Here is an 18,551-nt window from a genome sequence, read left to right as displayed (position 1 = left end):
CGATGGGGCCCTGATCTCAGCTGGGGTCTGGGTGGTGCCCGGCGCGAGGGGGCCCCGATCTCAGGTGGGGTCTGGGTGGTGCCCGGCATGAGGGGGCCCCGATCTCAGCTGGGGACTGGGTGGTGCCCGGTGCGATAGGGCCCCGATCTCAGCTGGGGTCTGGGTAGTGCCCAGCGCGACGGGGACCCGATCTCAGCTGGGGTCTGGGTGGTGCCCGGCGCGAGGGGGCCCCGATCTCAGCTGGGGTCTGGGTGGTGCCCGGCGCGATAGGGCCCAGATCTCAGCTGGGGTCTGGGTGGTGCCCGGCATGAGGGGGCCCCGATCTCAGCTGGGGTCTGGGTGATACCCGGCGTGATGGGGCCCCGATCTCAGCTGGGGTCTGGGTGGTGCCTGGCGTGATGGGGCCCTGATCTCAGCTGGGGTCTGGGTGGTGCCCGGCATGAGGGGGCCCCGATCTCAGCTGGGGTCTGGGTGGTACCCGGCGTGATGGGGCCCCGATCTCAGCTGGGGTCTGGGTGGTGCCCGGCGTGACGGGGCCCCGATCTCGGCTGGGGACTGGGAGGTGCCTGGCACGAGGGGGCCCCGATCTCAGCTGGGGTCTGGGTAGTGCCCAGCACGACGGGGACCCGATCTCAGCTGGGGTCTGGGTGGTACCCGGCGTGATGGGGCCCCGATCTCAGCTGGGGTCTGGGTGGTACCCGGCGTGATGGGGCCCCGATCTCAGCTGGGGTCTGGGAGGTGCCTGGCACTAGGGGGCCCCGATCTCAGCTGGGGTCTGGGTGGTGCCCGGCACGAGGGGGCCCCGATCTCAGCTGGGGTCTGGGTGGTGCCCGGCGTGACGGGGCCCCGATCTCAGCTGGGTTCTGGGTAGTGCCCAGCACGACGGGGCTCCCCGATGATGGGTAAAGCTTTCTAAACCTGGCGTGTTTGCCATGTGGAGAAGTCTCTGGTGATTTTCTTTCTCCATGGCCCCCCCACCCCCCTTGGTCTGAGACGGCTCCCCCTGCCCGGGCACAACCTGCCCTCTAGCGGGAGGAAGCAGGCGCTGGGAACGTTTCCTCTCCCCTCACCCTGACCGAGTAGCTGGACCCAGGAGGGGCCAAGCGGGCGGCTCTGTGGAGCCTGCAGCTGCCCAGATGGGACTTTGGGGCGGGGTTCGCTCCAGGGAGGGGGTCAGTGTCCTACAGACAATAAGGATCTAGGCAGGGGCCCAGCAGTTGAACTCCCAGGCAAATGATGGACCCCCGGGAAGTGGGGAGGGCAGGAAAGCTGCCCCCGGCTCCAGACACTCGTGCCTCGGACTGTCCTGTGCTCAACGCCAGGGCAAAACACAGCGGAGCGGCCACGGCCCTGGGGCCAAGCACTGCACTTGGTGCAGAGGGCCGGCAGGCCAGGCCCCACCTGCTCAGCGTCAGGGAGCAGAGTTCAGGGCTGGTGGCAAAATCTGCCCGGCTTTGCCCGGGAACAGCAGTCGTGGGTGAACTCTGCCCTACAGCTGGGGCCAGGCAGCCAGATCCAGCCTCCTTCCCTCGCTGCCGGCCACCGGCAAAGTCCCACTGCTGCTAATCCCCGAGCAGGCGGGCACGTGGGCATCCCCGGGGAGCGGCAGCCGCCCCCGTTCACAGCCAGAGGGGGCCCAGACTCTAACCCTGGCTCAGGCCACGGCGGCCCTGGATACAAACGGCGATGGGCCCGTGGCCTGAGCCACGGCCCTGGGTGTGCGCCAGGCCCGGGAAGCCCATGGAGGGGCCCGGGGCAGACCCTGGGCTGCGGAGTGCAGGCGCCCGCCGACCCCAGCCCAGCCCACTGCACATTGCCAGGGGCTGCGGCCAGAGCCCAGATGAAGCAACTGCTACCCCATGGGGGGCAGGGGGGTCCGGGGGGCCCAGGGGTGCTGACAAGACCCCCCCCGTTCTGAGCTAGCCCCTCCCTCTGAGGCCCCCAAAGGGCTGTGCAGCCAGCAGGGGTGGGAGGCAGGACGCCTGGGTTTGAGGCACCGGGCAGGGGTGTGACCAGAGTGGAGACGTCCCAGCACCCTGGAAGGGAACAGTCATCGCCCACTGGGCCCAGAGGCGGCTGTGACTGCTGGCAGTTACACAGTGAGACAGGGGCCGAGACAGGAAGAGAACCCAGGCCTTCGGGCTCCCAGTCCCGCCCCCGCTCTAACCACCAGCCCCTACTTCCCTCCCAGAGCCAGGGATAGAACCCAGGAGTCCTGGCTCCCAGCCCCCCCACCCTCTAACCACTGGACCCCACTCCCCTCCCAGAGCCAGGGATAGAACCCAGGAGTCCTGGCTCCCAGCCCCCCCTGCTCTAACCACTAGCCCCCACACCCCTCTCAGAGCCAGGGAGAGAACCCAGGAGTCCTGGCTCCCAGCCCCCCCACCCTCTAACCACTGGACCTCACTCCCCTCCCAGAGCCAGGGATAGAACCCAGGAGTCCTGGCTCCCAGCCCCCCCTGCTCTAACCACTAGCCCCCACACCCCTCTCAGAGCCAGGGAGAGAACCCAGGAGTCCTGGCTCCCAGCCCCCCCACCCTCTAACCACTGGACCTCACTCCCCTCCCAGAGCCAGGGATAGAACCCAGGAGTCCTGGCTCCCAGCCCCCTCCACCTTCTAACCACTGGACCTCACACCCCTCCCAGAGCCAGGGATAGAACCCAGGAGTCCTGCTGTTACAGTCAAGCACTGATGGGCTCAATTGAATGGGTTCCAAACAAGGCTCTTTATCTCCGTTTTGACTGGTCCCAGCCGTCTAACCTCCCCCACAAGCCTTGAGGGTTCCCCTGGAACCAGAACCAGCTTCACACGGGTGAGCAGGGGCACCAGGCGCGTGCCAGGTGGGTGGGCTCCGGGCCGGGGGTGAGTGGGTTCACCGGGCGCCTGCCAGTTGGTTGGGCTCTAGGCTGGGCAGGTGGGCTCCAGGCCAGGCCCGAGCAGGAGCACCGGGCACGTGCCGGGCGGGTGGGCTCCAGGCCGGGCAGGTGGGCTCCAGGCCAAGCCCGAGCAGGGGCACCGGGCGCGTGCCAGGCGGGTGGGCTCTGGGCCGGGGGTGAGTGGGTTCACCGGGCGCCTGCCAGTTGGTTGGGCTCCGGGCCGGGCAGGTGGGCTCCAGGCCAAGCCCGAGCGGGGGCACCGGGCACGTGCCGGGCGGGTGGGCTCCAGGCCGGGCAGGTGGGCTCCGGGCCGGGGGCGAGTGGGTTCACCGGGTGCGTGCCAGTTGGTTGGGCTCCGGGCTGGGCCGGTGGGCTCCAGGCCAGGCCCGAGCGGGAGCACCGGGCACGTGCCGGGCGGGTGGGCTCCAGGCCGGGCAGGTGGGCTCTGGGCCGGGGGTGAGTGGGTTCACCGGGCGCCTGCCAGTTGGTTGGGCTCCGGGCCGGGCAGGTGGGCTCCAGGCCAAGCCCGAGCGGGGGCACCGGGCACGTGCCGGGCGGGTGGGCTCCAGGCCGGGCAGGTGGGCTCCGGGCCGGGGGCGAGTGGGTTCACCGGGTGCGTGCCAGTTGGTTGGGCTCCGGGCCGGGCAGGTGGGCTCCAGGCCAGGCCCGAGCGGGAGCACCGGGCACGTGCCGGGCGGGTGGGCTCCAGGCCGGGCAGGTGGGCTCCGGGCCGGGGGCGAGTGGGTTCACCGGGTGCATGCCAGGTGGTTGGACTCCAGGCCGGGCAGGTGGGCTCCAGGCCAAGCCCGAGCAGGGGCACCGGGCGCGTGCCAGGTGGGTGGGCTCTGGGCCGGGGGTGAGTGGGTTCACCGGGCGCCTGCCAGTTGGTTGGGCTCCAGGCCGGGCAGGTGGGCTCCAGGCCAAGCCCGAGCGGGAGCACCGGGCGCGTGCCAGGCGGGTGGGCTCCAGGCCGGGCAAGTGGGCTCCGGGCCGGGGGCGAGTGGGTTCACCGGGTGCGTGCCAGTTGGTTGGGCTCTGGGCCGGGCAGGTGGGCTCCAGGGCAAGCCCGAGCGGGGGCACCGGGTGCGTGCCGGTTGGTTGGGCTCCGGGCCGGGCAGGTGGGCTCCGGTCCAGGCCTGAGCAGGTGCACAGGGCACGTGCTGGGTGGGTGGGCTCCAGGCCGGGCCCAAGTGGGGGCACTGGGCGCGTGGGCTCTGGTCCAGGCCCGAGCAGCTGCACCAGGCATGTGGGCTCCAGGCCAGGCCCGAGCAGGGGCACGGGGCGCATGCCGGGCACGTGGGCTCCGGTCCAGGCCCGAACAGGGGCACCGGGCGCATGCTGGGCAGCCCGCGGGCAAGCGACCCAGGGAACAGCCCCAAGGTAAGAGGAGCGGGTGAGATGCAGCCAGCTGGGACTCGGGGCTGGCGCGGCTGGAAGGGCTTGCGGGGGAAGGCGGCAGCGGGAGCAGGGTGCAGAGCCAGGGCTCTTATTTTCCTTTCAAAGCAGTTCGGCTTTCGGGAGCGTCTGACACTTTCCCCGTCGCTCAGACAATAAGTTACTTCCAAACCGTTCAGAGCCCAACCTGGGACCCTCCCCAGGCCCGGAAATGGCTTTTTACCCTCCCTCTCCATGGCTCATCTAACTGGGCTGGGGGTGAGATGGGGGCAGAGCAGTGGGGAGGGGCTCACTGAACACGTTGCCATTCTCAGCTCTTGCTCTTCGGCCGGGGGCTATGGTGGCTTTAAGGCCCCTTTGCGCTCCCCATATTCTGAGCCCTGGTGTCAGTGAGAGCAACCTCAGGGCTGCTCTAACTGATGCTTCTCCCCCTATGGGCCCCAGGGGGCTGAGAAAAGCCACAGCACAGTGTGCTCCAGCCACACCCCCGATCTACCCCCCACATCAGGGGCTGGGAGCAGGGCCATTACACTAGCTCCGCACTGACCAGGTAGGCCTCTAGGCATGGGAATCCTCGGGGGCCAACGCCACCCCAGGGCAGGGCAGAGGGTCCTGAGCCTGGCTGAGAATTCAGGCCAAGGCACAGAGGGCTGGGTCTGCAGCAGGTATCAGCTGGCTCCACTGACAGCTGGGGATCAGGCCCCATATAAATTAGAGCAGGGGTATTTAATACTGTCACCCTCCGTCTGCCCCCCCCTCAGAGTGCATGTCCCCCCACGAGCACATCCATCAGGTAGTCCAGGTCACTCATGTCCAGCCGGTCTTCGGCGCCGGCCAGCGCCTTGCTGTCCGAGTCCTCCGCACCGGAGAAAGCCTTGAAGCCGGAGAGGCTGGTGGGCGACCACAGGTCGCAGTCATACATGGAGGTGTCGATGTCCTCAAAGATGTCCTCCAGGCTGTCCTCCAGCAGGTAGCTGGCCGAGCTGAGCAGCTCCAAGGGGCCCAAGCAAGGGGCTGAGGTCCTAGCCGGCTCCTGCCTGGCTCCAGACGCGCCGGCCAACGGCTGCTCCTCTTCGGGCCGGGCGGGGCTCAGCACCTCCACCTGACCCAGGTCCTCCAGGATGGTGGAGATGGAGGAGTCCATGGCAGAGAGGAGGAGATCGTCCCCCTGGCTGTCGGAGGGTGGCTGCCGGCAGGGCTCCAGGCCACTGTCCCTCGAGTCTGAGACAGGGGCAGGAGAATCCACCACGGACGGGGCCTCAGGGCTGTCCGGGGCCATCGGCCCTCCGGCCTCCCGCTGCATCTGGTCCTGCATCCGGCGCAGGGTGTTGGCCACCAGCACCAAGTGCCGCAGGTTGGGTTCCACATGCCGCAGGCTCTGGTGCAGCTTCACCATGGAGATGTTGAACAAGGAGCTGGCCGGGGCGGCGCTGGGGTCTCGGGGCTCCGGATCGCCGCCCTCCATCTCCCCGCGCGGGCGCTTCACGCCTTTGGCCAGCATGGGTCTGCAACAGAGACGGGAGCAATGAGTCCCACCGGCCCGCCGCCTCGAGCACGGCCAGCCCCAAGGCACAGCCGTCTGACCACAGGGCACAGGACTCCTGGGTTCTCTCCCTGGCACTGGGAGGGGAATGGGGTCCAGTGGTTAGAGTGGGGGGGGCTCGGAGCCAGGACTCCTGGGTTCTCTCCCCAGCTCTGAGAGTGGAGCTGCATCTAGTGGTTAGAGCAGGGGGGGCTGGGAGCCAGGACTCCAGGGTTCTCTCCCCAGCACTGGGAGGGGAGTGGGGGTCTAGTGGTTAGAGCAGGAGGGGCTAGGAGCCAGGACTCCTGGATTCTCTGCCCAGCTCTGGGAAGGGAGTGGGGTCTGGTGGTTAGAGCAGGGGGGGCTGGGAGCCAGGACTCCTGGGTTCTGTCCCCAGCCCTGGGAGGGGAGTGGGGGTCTAGTGGTTAGAGCAGGAGGGGCTAGGAGCCAGGACTCCTGGATTCTCTCCCCAGCTCTGGGAGGGGAGTGGGGTCTGGTGGTTAGAGCAGGGGGGGCTGGGAGCCAGGACTCCTGGGTTCTCTCCCCGGCTCTAGGAGAGGAGTAGGGGCTAGTGGTTAGAGCAGGGAGGCTGAGAGCCAGGACCCCTGGGATCTCTCCCCAGCTCTGGCAGGAAGTGGGGTCTGGTGGGCAGGGGCAGGGAGCCAGGACCCCTGGGTCCTACTCCCAAGTGTTGTTATTCAGTCCCAATGGACACAAGACCAGGCAGCTGTGGCGGGGACCTCCATGAGCAGGGGATTAGCTCCCTGGAGCCATTGGGCAGCCCCAGTTGGGGGAGGGTGTTTAACTCCTCTCACCCCTCTGAGACCAGCTCTCCGTCCCGCCCGGCAGATCCGGGCGCCTGCTGCCACTCGCCCCCCGTGGGCTGGGCACGGCTGCCTGCACCAGGCTCGCGCAGGTCTGTCTTCCCCCTGGGAGCCCCACGGCGTAGACTGGGAGCTGAGGCCCAGAGACGCTGGCCCAAGGCTGCAGAGAGTCTGTGGCAAAGCAGGGGACCTGAACTCAGGTCCACCAAGCCCTGGCCGCTGCCCCACGGCTAACCCCCAGCATAACCAGGGCTGACTGGTGACCCCATTTCCGTTTATGCCATGCTATGCAGGGGGGCTGGGAGTCAGAACTCCTGGCTTCTAGCCCAGCTCTGCCATGGCTGCCCTGTGTGCCCTTGGGCACAAGCCCCACCCCCTTTCAGTGCCTCAGTTTCCCCCGTCACCCCAGGACAGCAGCACCAAGGGACTCACTTGTGCTGTTGTCAGCGAGGTGCAGCCCTTCCCAGAGGGGGCCTGTGTCTGACAGCCCCAGTCCCCTCCGGGCAGGAAAAACCTGCTCCCTACAGCAGAAAGGGGGGGCACCCCTCTCCCGCAGACCGACACCCTCCCTCTGGAGCTCTCTTCCCAGGCGGCGGGGGAGTAGACAGGATCCTGCTCAGCCGCCCCCAGCCGAGGCCTCCCCGCGGTTCCTCCCCCTGCCGGAGCTGCCAAGCCTGGAAAGCTCCAGAGAGGGGCGTGGGGAGAGAGACACCAGGCCCCGCTGGCCGGGGGGGGAGGGGGCATCAGTCGATACGGAACACTACAGCCTGGGGGAGGGGGTCTATTCTGACCTATAGAGCCTGCCCTTCCTAAAGGGGGGGTGTTTGTTCAGTTCCTGTGCGTGGGCATTGCATAGGGGACATGGCTGTACAGATTTTAGCACTGGGCTATATGGTTCCTGGAAGGAGTCTGGGTCCCCCTCCCCTGAGGGGTGCCCACACCCTCCAGAGCACAGAGCCCAAGCGGGGCCAAGGATCTGCACTTCCGGCTCCCCCTGGCCAAAGCCCTTGGGGGAGGGATATCTCAGTGGTTTGAGCCGTGGCCTGCTAAACCCCAAGCTGTGAGTTCAATCCTTGAGGGGGCCACTTAGGGAACTGGGGTAAAAATCTGTCTGGGGATTGGTCCTGCTTTGAGCAGGGGGTTAGACCAGATACCTCCTGAGGTCCCCTCCAACCCTGATCTTCTATGAGTCTATGACACTGCCCCAGCCCCTACCCCAGGGACACAAGGGGTTCCTGACACTCCCAGCCGCCTGCCCCAGGCCCATGGGATGCAGCAGAGCTGCTGTGCCAGAGACACCCCCGTGTGTGTCACAGAGATGACACAACGTGACTAACACGACAGTGTCGTACAGATGAATCACAGCCCATGGTTTCCAGGCACCTGCCTCCTAAGGACTTGATATGAACCAAGCTGCTGGGCACCAGCCGGGACCCGAGGCACCATTCAAACCAGTGAGCAGGTTCCCCTCCCAGCTCTGCCCCAGGTGGCCTTGAGCACACCCCCTCCCTGCTCTGGGCCTCACTTTCCCCTCTCAGCCTTGCCTACCTGGGCAGGGGCTGTGCAGCACCTGGTGTGAGGGGGGCCCCACAGCCTGCTTGGAGCCCTCAGGTGTCACCCTAATATAAATTATTAGTAATCATGGATGTCATATTATCGTTGTTAGCCACCGGTATTCAGAGCAGTGCCCCCTTCTCCAAGGCCCAGAAATGCCCAAAGAACTAACAATCAATGAACTGATACAGGACCACGATTTCCTAGGGGCTGCTACCGCCATACACACCTAATTACAGCTACATAAAGCACTTTACAGAGGAGGCCAGTATCATATCCAATCTATTGTAGAGATGGGGAAACTGAGGCACAGAGCACCACAACATGCCCAAGGTCACCCAGCAGGCCAGGGAGAGCCAGGGCTAGAACCCAAGTCCCAGACAACTGCTCTGTCCTCCAGGCCATGGCTGCAGCCATACTGACCCAGCAGCACCTGGCACTCACTTGGCAGGGGGGCAAGCAGGTGACCCAGGCACACAGAGAATCAGACCCAGAAAGTTTGAAGCATGTGTGGTTCCAGGGCACCAGACTGAGAGCTCCAGGCAGTAGCAGCAAGACCCACTTCCCCAACACCCAGCCCCCTGGCAGCATGTCTTGGTCCTGTCCCAGAGCCGATGAGAGAACGAACCCTACCCATTATAATGCCCTTGCTCCGACTCAGGGCTTTGCACTCAGAGGGGCAGCCTGCACATGACGTCACAATGTCTACAGATGGGGAAACTGAGGCTCAGGCAGGAATGTCACTTGCCCAAGGTCACAAAAGCAAAGCCAGGCGCCCTGAGTCCCAGTGCAGGGTCCTATGCCCGTTGCCTGCCAGAAGAGCCATTTGCCCCTGGTCTCGGCGCCCTTGGGAAGCTGGACTGGGCCGGCCCCCAGCTCCCGCTGCGCGTTTTAACCCGTTCCATGGCCGGAGGCTGCTGGGGAGCAGGACTGTGTCCCGAGCTGGGCTGGGGGGCCACGGCCGGTTCTGTTCCCAGCCCCTGGGCTTTCCTCCTGGGCCCAAAGGCTCGTTTCCCAACGGGGCGATCTTGTTCCCCCGCCCCGCAGGCAGAATGGGCGCTAGACACCCCCCATGCTGGAGCCCCCCGGCACCCCTCTCACGCACCAGAGGGACCCCCGGTACCCCACTAACCCGGGCACGGCCCCGCTGCACTGGGGGGCCGCCTGCTGCCTGCCCCGTGCCGGGGGTCCCCAGTGCTCGGTGCATGGCGGGGGGGGCGCCCCTGCTCCTGCCTGGCCCCGGGGGGGCCCCGTTGCTCGGGGGGGGCAGCCCCACGCGGCGGGCGGAGCAGCGGCGGGGGCGGGTGAGTCACGCAGCAGCCGGAGCCTCCTTCCCCGCCCGGCCCGGGTGACTCACCGGCCCCCGGCTCCCCCCGCGCCCCGTCCCGTCCCGTCCCGTCCCGGGCAGCACGAGCCCCGCCGCTGGACCCCTCCAGACCCTCATTTACATACCCGGCTCCTCAGGGCCCAATCAGCGGGGTTTGGAACGCGGCGCGCAGCCAATCAGCAGCCGGCATCTCCCCCCCTCCGGCTCCGAAACCGACTCGGCCACCGGGAATTGCTACATCTGCCCGGCCGCGCCAGGCCCCGCCCCTCCGATTGTCCAGGGGAGGGAGGAGCAGTGCGCCAGCCAATAGCGGGGCTCGGCCGCACGCCTCATCTGCATACAGTGGGCGGACGGGACCGAATCAACACAGCTGGAGGGAGGGGCGGGGTGAAAGGAAATACCAAGAGGCCCGGCCCCACTGTCATCTGATTGGCCAGAACCAAGCGGCTCATCTGCATACAGAAAGCGGACGTGAGCGATTCAAGCGAGAGGCGGGGCGGGCGGTTTGAGTGGCAGGCCCCGCCGGGGGCGGGGTGGGATGAGTTTGTCGGGGCTCAGCCCGCAGCAGCCGGGGGCCCCGGGGGGGGGGGGGGGAGAGGGAGGAGACTCCGGGCATGCCCCGCCCCCTCCTCTCCCCTAGAACTCCCCAGCCCCCTTAGTGCAGCCAGCATTGCTCCAGCCAGCCACCCCGGGACCCTCCCGCCCCCAGAGCAGAGCTGGGGTTCCACGCAGGGCGCTTCCAGCCCCTCCTCCCCCCAGCAGAGCACAGCGGGGGTGGGCCCCGCCGAGCCGCGCAGGGTGCTGCACGGCAGGGGCAGGGCGGCCTGGCAGCTCCCCCTGTCACGGGGTCCCCGGGCGATGCTCTGGAGCTGCTCCGCACCAAGCCAGGCAGGACTTTGGGGAGCCTCCTCTCCCTTGGAGCAGACTTGTTCAGGGCCAGAAGCTCCCATGGCTTCACCTCCTGGGTCTCTCCTTGGAGCATTCAGCATCCTCTGCCCCTCCATGCGCTTCCCACAGCGAGTCCACCCCAGCGGGGTCCTGGGGAAGCCACCGGGTCCTGCACCCCCACTTTGCAGTCAGACGTGACTCTCAGCCAGCCAGTAACACAGAGGTTTATTCTATGACAGGAACAGGGTCTAAAACAGAGCTTGTAGATACAGAGAACCGGACCGAGCCAGACCCCCCCCCCCCCGTCTGCACTTCACTCCTCGTCCCCAGCCAGCTCCAGACTGACACCCCCTCCAGCCCCTCCTCTCTGGGCTGTCTCTCTCTCCCGGGCCAGGAGGTCACCTGAGCTCTCTGTCTCCATCACCTTTAGCCATCTCCTTGCAGGGGGAAGGGCCCCGGCCATTAGTTGCCAGCAGACAGAGTGTCGGCCATTTATGCACACTGGAGACTTAAGAAACACAGAGGGGAAACTGAGGCCTCCCCACAGTATTGAGAGGAAACATTAAGAACAGCCCCACTTCGTCACACCCTGTCCCCAGCAGAGCACAGCGGGGGTGGGCCCCCGCTGAGCCGCACAGGGTGCTGCACGCCAGGGGCAGGGGGGCCAGGCAGCCCCCCTAGCAGACCACAGCGGGGGTGGCCCCCGTCAAGCCGCACAGGATGCTGCACACCAGGGGAAGGGGGGCCGGGCAGCCCCCCCCAGCAGAGCACAGCGGGGGTGGGCCCCATTGAGCTGCACAGGGTGCTGCACGCCAGGGGCAGGGGGGCCAGGCAGCCCCCCCAGCAGAGCACAGCGGGGGTGGGCCCCATTGAGCTGCACAGGGTGCTGCACGCCAGGGGCAGGGGGGCCGGGCAGCCCCCCTAGCAGAGCACAGCAGGGGTGGCCCCCGTCAAGCCGCACAGGATGCTGCACACCAGGGGCAGGGGGGCCGGGCAGCCCCCCTAGCAGAGCACAGCAGGGGTGGCCCCCGTCAAGCCGCACAGAATGCTGCACGCCAGGGGCAGGGGGGCCGGGCAGCCGCAGAGCATCAGGCTTCATGTGATTTAGAGAAAAGTGAAAGAACAGTCAGGCTGAGAAGTGAAAGCGAAAGGGCCGGTGTTGCCCTGCGACTGCACAAGGGCCAGGCCTGAGCTGAGCTGGGGCAGGTCCCCAGCTGCTTTCTCGGGGGCCCAGCTTGCGCCGCTCTCAGCACTACCCACCAGGCCCACACCTCCGTCTGAACTGCCTTCAGCCTTTGACAGCCATCGCCCCTCTGACCTGTCTCACATCAGCCTGCAGCTGCCAGGCCAGAGCCCCGGCTCGCCCCCCTCCACCACACCCTCGCCCCCAGGGCCTCGAAAGCATCTCTTTCACCCCCAGAACTCGGGCCAAGGAAAGGTCTCCCGTCTCTCCTCATCCCTCTAGTATCTCCAGAGCAGATGAGGCCCCCGGCTGCTCGCACCACTGTACGCCTAGGAGCACGCAGGCCCCATGGATGAGATGGGGAGGGACGGGGGGGCCAGAAGCACAGAGCAGCACAGAGACTTGCCCAGGCACCCGGCGCTGTGCCTAGAACCCCGCTTTCCCCGTACCCCGCCCATTGGCCCCATTCACTTGGCCCTGCTGCGTTTGGAACCCGGGAGCAGCTGCAGGGGCGGCCAGGTGTTTTGGGCGGGTGAAACTGGCACCGCAAGGAAAGGCCGCTCAGACAGCAGGCTCGCCCGCAGGGCCAGGCCACCGGGGCAGGGAGTGGAAGCAGGTACACTGAGGGGAGCCTTGAGCCCAGGTGCAAGGAGAAATGCACTTCCAGGGAGCCCAGCTCTCCCCTGCTACCCGAAGAGATTCCCAGGCAGCCGTTGTCGCCTTTTCAAATGCCCCCGTCAGCCCATGCTCACCTGAGCTCTGGCAGAGAAAGGATGAGACACAACCCCAAGCCACCCCGCCACGTCCGATCGCTCAGCCCGCAGGGAAAACCTGCCCCCCTCCAAAGGTGAGCTTGGGAGCTTAAATTCAGATCTCTGCTGGACACTCAAAGCCATGGTCTCGCCAGACGCTGCTTTGATGGGTCATTATAAACCATCTGCAACCTACTAACCCTCCCTTGGCCTGCGACTGCAGAGGGGTTAATTACCCACCTCATTTCAAGGGGTTTCTTGCAAGGTGCTAACCCTCTTGGTGAGCAATGGACAGAGCAGTGACACTTGTTACCTTCACCTCCGTGCGGGCTGCAGCAGCTGGAACGCCCGTCTCTTCCATCACCCGCACTGGTCCCACCAAACAGCTCACTTCCCCCCCAGTCGATCTCCACTGGCTTTTATAAACACGATCAGACCCAAGGCCAGATCCCACCAGCTCCCCCCGCTCCCAGCAGACCAGGGACCTTCAGGGTTAACTCACCAAGCTGCTGGTCTAGCATGAACAGCGACGTGGGTATTGGACCCCGTGCCAAGGGTGCTGGCAGCCCAGCTCCGGCTCAGAGGCAAGGCAGGGCTGGCACACAAGTCGCTCTTTACTTTAGCTGAGCGGGAGCTCGTCTGCCTGAATGTTCTGGCCCCAGACAGGCTGTTCCCAGGTGCTCGCTGGACGTGCAGTTATGATGTTTGCACTGGCCAGCTGCAGCAGAGAGAACTTCTCGCTCTGCCCAGTGATAGCTTCCAGATGCCGGCAAACCAGCCGCAGGGCCGGCAAAGGCAAAGACCAGTTCTTAGGAGCCAGCCGTTTCCTACCGGCTTCGAGACGGGCAAAATCTGAATTTGGAAAGAAGTCCCACAAATCGGGTAGTTTCTTCCCTCGTCTTTTCACGCCACATCTCACGGACAAGTCCTGGCTGTGGCCAGCGCCACTAGTTTGTGTGCAAATGTGAGGATGGGAGGCCTACGGATTCGCTTATCACTTGGCTTCCTACATGGGATTCGGCCAATAGGAGATAGAGCAGGGATCAAAAGGCAAGAAGGGAATTCTGCTCTGGCCAGAAAGCGTAGGGCAGCTGTTTTTTTAAAGGACCCGGTTAGTCCAGGCCTGTCAAGGGGGTGGAGAGCACTGGGGGTTACACTGGGATATAGTCTTTCACTTCTAGGTCACTTGTTTTGTATGCCCAAGTCTGATCTGCAGAATATCGAGCAGAGAATCCTGCCCAACCATTCCTACCTGCAGCCCCCAGATCAACCTTCCTAGAGATTTCACTGAGAATTAAAAGGAGCCTTTTCCCCATCCTCCCCAGCCTAACCCCCGGTGACACCCTGCAGCTCCTGGCAGACACTCCTGGGGATCGGCGCACTGGAAGGAAGAAAGCTCCCTCATCCCTGGAGCCAATACTTTTACTCACAAAGCGAAGTAAGTAAAGTAACCCGGCATCGCTAGTTTCACCAGTGCAGCTTGTGTCAACATGTGCCCATGTGTCTGAGCAGCCAGCTACAGTTCATTCAATCACCTTTAACAAGACAGGTGCAATCCGTGCAAGAGACTTGAGTTTAAACTCACAGTTCAGGCAGAGCAACGCTACAGAACAGTTTAATGATGCAGATCTGCATAAGGAGCATTTGCTGTAGAGTTTCTCAGCAGATTCAGGGCACTTGCCACACGTGGGTGATTTAACACTGATATCTGAATCCTTTACACCCAGATTACAGCAGGATTTGAGCTTGTCAGGTATGAAAACCTGCCATTACTGGCAAGGTGCAAACTACAGATTGAAACATGCGTGCACACAAGGCTGTAAGATAAATTAAGCTCGTTCCTTAACCATGGATTTAGTTAAAGGTCACGTAATTTCGGTTAAGAAGAAAAGCTGCTAGATCTCCTTGTGCATCCACTTCTCCACACCGAGCCCTGCTCCACACTTGGGCCGAACGCGACTGAAACAGGAGTTTGGCCAGAGCCTGCAGGGCCGTTGCTAACGCAGCTGGAGATTGCAATGGCCAGGCTGCTGCTCTCTGTACAGCCCAAGTATTCTGGGAGAAGGTGCCTGCTTTGTGTTCTGTTACCATCAGGCACCAACAGGATGGAGCGCGTCCGCTGCCTGTGGCTTATAATAATCCTAACGCTGAACAGGTGCAGTTCTACCGTGACCCCCCAGCCCTGGCCGAGCAGCATACCAAGATGGGCATCTCTTCACACACACGGCAACCCCCCCCCGGAATGCTCTATCTTCCAAGGCACGTACACCTGGCACAAATCTCACATTTCTGTGTATTCTCATGAAACGTCAACACTCACCAGGTCTTTGGGTCCCTTAAAGCCAGGTTCCCAGGAGCAGGACCCTGGGGCAGAGCAGGGGAGCTGCAGTGCTTGTACTCACCCGGCGGTGGTCTGGGTCTTTGGCGGCATTTCGGCGGCGGGGGGCCCTTCAGTCACTCCGCATCTCCGGCAGCACTGAAGGGCCCCCCACCGCTGAAACGCCACCAAAGACTTGGACAGCCACCAGGCCAGGGCTCACAGGGCCCCAGGCCTTGGGGCAAATTGCCCCACTTGCCCCCCCCCGGCAGCCCTGCCCAAGAGTGCAGCACCCCTAGGATCAGCCCAGACCTGCCGAACACCTGAGCACCTGGCAGCTCCCAGGGACGATGGCTGAAACCAGGAGGGGGCTGAGCACGTCTGAAAGTCAGACTCAAGGGCTAGTCTCTTGTGCACGGCAGGTGTGATCTTCCACGCTGTGACTGATGAGAAGACAGGACTCTGGCCAAACTCAGGGAGGCTGGACCTCTCAATCATTCCCAGCCGCCAGCCCCCAGTTTACACCCCCGAGGAGCTTGTAATAGGTAGGGCCATGTTACCACAGGATGGGTTTCCTGGTGCAACCCAGGCAAAGATCTCAGGGGTATAGGACCAGAGCAACCCACGGAAACATTCTAGGCTTCCAGAAGAGAACTGAAACCACAACTTGGAGCAGTGACTTGCGTGTGCCCAACCTGAGACCCTGTAAAGGGATCTAATTAGAGACTGGGTGAGTCTCCCCTCTCTGGTGTCTCGGCTTGGCCCCGGAACACAAGAATCGCGCCTGCCTTGCTAGGCTCAGAGGCCTAAGATGGAATCATTAAAAATCACAACGGCTTCTTAAGAAGTTTTGCAGCTCTCCAGCGACAGCGTTCATGCCTGGATCGGCCGAGGGCAGAGCACGGAGGCTCCCACCGCGAGAGAAAACAGGTCCGTCGCTATTTTAAAAAACAGGCCCGTCGCTGCCAACGATTGGGTCTGAAACACGGACGAGACTTCGGACAAGAGCCTGCTGCAAAGAGCACGGAGCTCTGTGGCGCTCAGGAAGCTATTTGAAACAGACCCAACGAGATAGACTTTTACTGACTAGGGTGCACATAAAACAACATGTCGTGCATCACGTATTGCAGCCAACAAATCGCACGGGAAGCATCGGAAGAGGAATCCAGGGAACAGCCCCCCAGTCCCAGCTGTTTGCTGGCTTGCTGCCTGAACCCAGCAAGACCGGTAGCCGGATGCATGAGCAAAAACCAAGCAGTGGTCTCGGGGCAGCCAAACGTGGCTCCTTCTGGCCTCAGACAGGTGCCTGCGGGCTGAGGGGACGCTGCAGGCCAGCAGCGAGGGCTCTCCGGAGATCAGCTGCTGTCACTCTGACAGCGTGAGTCTGCCCAGGACTAATCCCGTGCAGCGCTCCTGCAGCCTTGTGGAAGGAGAGGGGTCGCACCGCAGCCCTGTCGAGAGTCGGTAAAAGACAACATCCTGCTAACGCCCCTTACTCAGAGAGACTCCAGAGAGAATCCCAGCCCCACAGAGGTAGAGGGATTAATTCCATCAATCAGATACGCCCCAAGGCCACTTCAGCGAGACCAGCCTGTGGTTGGAAGTAGCAAAGCTGGCTCCCGAAGCTGACACCGTACCTGGATGTAGACTCAGCCGGTAAAGCAAGAGGCAAGTTGCCACGTGCAGAGTCCGCGAGTTACAGGCCGGCCGACGAGAACCATTTTTCTAGGCGTGAAGCAAGACAGACGCTGGCCGGGCACTTCATGGAGGAAAACAGCCAATGACCTGAGATGCAGCTGGCCGGTTCGTAGCTTTCTCTCTCGACACTAGCGTTACGGCATTAAAACACAAGCCAAATCTGTCTTCACGGAAGCCACGATGCCAATTTCCACCTCCTCCGGCAGGAGCCTTCCGCGCCATCCGGAGAGAGGAGGAGGCAATGGCACAGGTAGCTCGGCAGCAGTGAGTGGGAACAGGTGCAAGTCAGAGGCCAATTGGCTGCGGTACACAGGAGTTTTCAACTCGTGCTAGCAGAAGGCCCCAATCCTGCAGCGCCAGAGAAGTAACCGACTATCCTCATCGCCTGAGATGTTCAAGGACCCGGCTTCGGCAGGGAACCTGAGCAGCCTGTGTCTGGACGCGGAGGACGGGCAGGAGAAGCACGGCATTAGGAGCCCATGACTATCTCCATCGGGTGCTCGAGGTAATGCCACTCTCTCCCCGCCGTGTTGCAGGGCACTGCCGGGTCACCGCTGGCCTGGGAGGGCTGCCAGCTGCTGGGCGCGTCTGCCTCGAAGCTCTTGAAGCCCAAGGTGTCGAGGTCGGAAAACAGATCGTCCCCGACCAGGTCGCTGAGATAGCCGGAGTCCAGGATCTCAAAGCTTCCGAAGGAGGAATCGGCAGGTTTAGCAAACTCTGCGCTGGCCAGCAGCAGCTCAGCCTGCGGCCACGCTTCCCCCAAGGCGGTTCCCAGGCTCAGGTTTGCTGCGGCGTCTGCCGGCGAACCCGGGTGCCTGGGCAAGTCTCTGTGCTGCTCTGTGCTTCTGGCCCCCCCGTCCCTCCCCATCTCATCCATGGGGCCTGCGTGCTCCTAGGCGTACAGTGGTGCGAGCAGCCGGGGGCCTCATCTGCTCTGGAGATACTAGAGGGATGAGGAGAGACGGGAGACCTTTCCTTGGCCCGAGTTCTGGGGGTGAAAGAGATGCTTTCGAGGCCCTGGGGGCGAGGGTGTGGTGGAGGGGGGCGAGCCGGGGCTCTGGCCTGGCAGCTGCAGGCTGATGTGAGACAGGTCAGAGGGGCGATGGCTGTCAAAGGCTGAAGGCAGTTCAGACGGAGGTGTGGGCCTGGTGGGTAGTGCTGAGAGCGGCGCAAGCTGGGCCCCCGAGAAAGCAGCTGGGGACCTGCCCCAGCTCAGCTCAGGCCTGGCCCTGGAACGTGACCCGCTCAGTCAGACCTCCCAGCGGCCTGGGCGACTCCGGCAGGGAGGGGCAGCCTTGGGAAGGGGAGCAGCAGACGCTGTTTGCGTCCAAACGCCCGTCACTGAATTAAGCCCAGTCTGGCCAGGGTGGCAGAGGTCGCTCCTGATCCGCAGGGGATTTAAGCGCTTCTTTCCCGGTTCCGGCTCCGGCTCCAGACAAACCTGGCAAGCGCCGACGGGAGACACCAGCCATTCGGGGCCAGCAATCCCGGCTTCTGGCCTGGCCCAGAAACGTTCCCATTATTGGGCAGTGCCCCCGCTCCCCGCCGAGGATCCACACGCTGGACCAAGAGGCGTTTCCCTGGGGTCCCAGGCTGACGGCCGGCTGCTTCATCTCCTGGCCCATGTGGGATGCAGGCTCCAGCCCAGCAACTAGCACCCCGCCCCAGACATTATAAACCCTGAGTCACGCCTGATACCCCACCCTGCAACCTTCCACCAGCATGGCACCCCACCGGCCCTCCCCCCACCCCGACTCCCAGCCCCCTCCAAGGCTCCCCCCACCCCTGCAACCTTCCACCCCACCGCCCCTCCCCCCGACTCTCAGCCCCCTCCAAGGCTCCCCCCACCGGCCCTCCCCCCCGACTCTCAGCCCCCTCCAAGGCTCCCCCCACCCCGACTCCCAGCCCCCTCCAAGGCTCCCCCCACCGGCCCTTCCCCCACCCTGACTCCCAGCCCCCTCCAAGGCTCCCCCCACGCCTGCAACCTTCCACCCCACCGCCCCTCCCCCCCGACTCTCACCCCCCTCCAAGGCTCCCCTCACCCCGACTCCCAGCCCCCTCCAGGGCTCCCCCCACCCCTGCAACCTTCCACCCCACCGCCCCTCCCCCCCGACTCTCAGCCCCCTCCAAGGCTCCCCCCACTGCCCCTCCACCCACTCCGACTCCCAGCCCCTTCCAAGGCTCCCCTCACCCCTGCAACCTTCACCCCCCACC

At 64.3% G+C, this 18,551-nt stretch overlaps 1 protein-coding gene across 1 annotated transcript; it reads right to left on the bottom strand.

Annotated features, from left to right (window-relative positions):
- Nucleotides 1-4,347: 4,347 nt before the first annotated feature.
- Nucleotides 4,348-9,756, bottom strand: SERTAD1 (SERTA domain containing 1). Its single transcript, XM_030546731.1, has 2 exons — nucleotides 9,625-9,756; nucleotides 4,348-5,777 (listed from the first exon to the last, which is right to left on the bottom strand). The coding sequence occupies exon 2, from the start codon at nucleotides 5,771-5,773 to the stop codon at nucleotides 5,030-5,032; it is 744 nt and encodes a 247-aa protein (XP_030402591.1). The 5' UTR covers nucleotides 5,774-5,777; nucleotides 9,625-9,756; the 3' UTR covers nucleotides 4,348-5,029.
- Nucleotides 9,757-18,551: the final 8,795 nt, after the last annotated feature.

Source organism: Gopherus evgoodei, unplaced genomic scaffold, assembly GCF_007399415.2.
Source record: "Gopherus evgoodei ecotype Sinaloan lineage unplaced genomic scaffold, rGopEvg1_v1.p scaffold_48_arrow_ctg1, whole genome shotgun sequence".
Lineage (NCBI taxonomy): Eukaryota > Metazoa > Chordata > Testudines > Testudinidae > Gopherus > Gopherus evgoodei.
Note: the sequence above shows the minus strand (reverse complement) of the source record. Positions and strands in the feature narration are given on the sequence as shown.

Excerpts from the sequence above, each read along its gene's own strand:
- SERTAD1 (XM_030546731.1), bottom strand. The coding sequence starts at position 5,773 with ATGCTGGCCAAAGGCGTGAAGCGCCCGCGCGGGGAGATGGAGGGCGGC.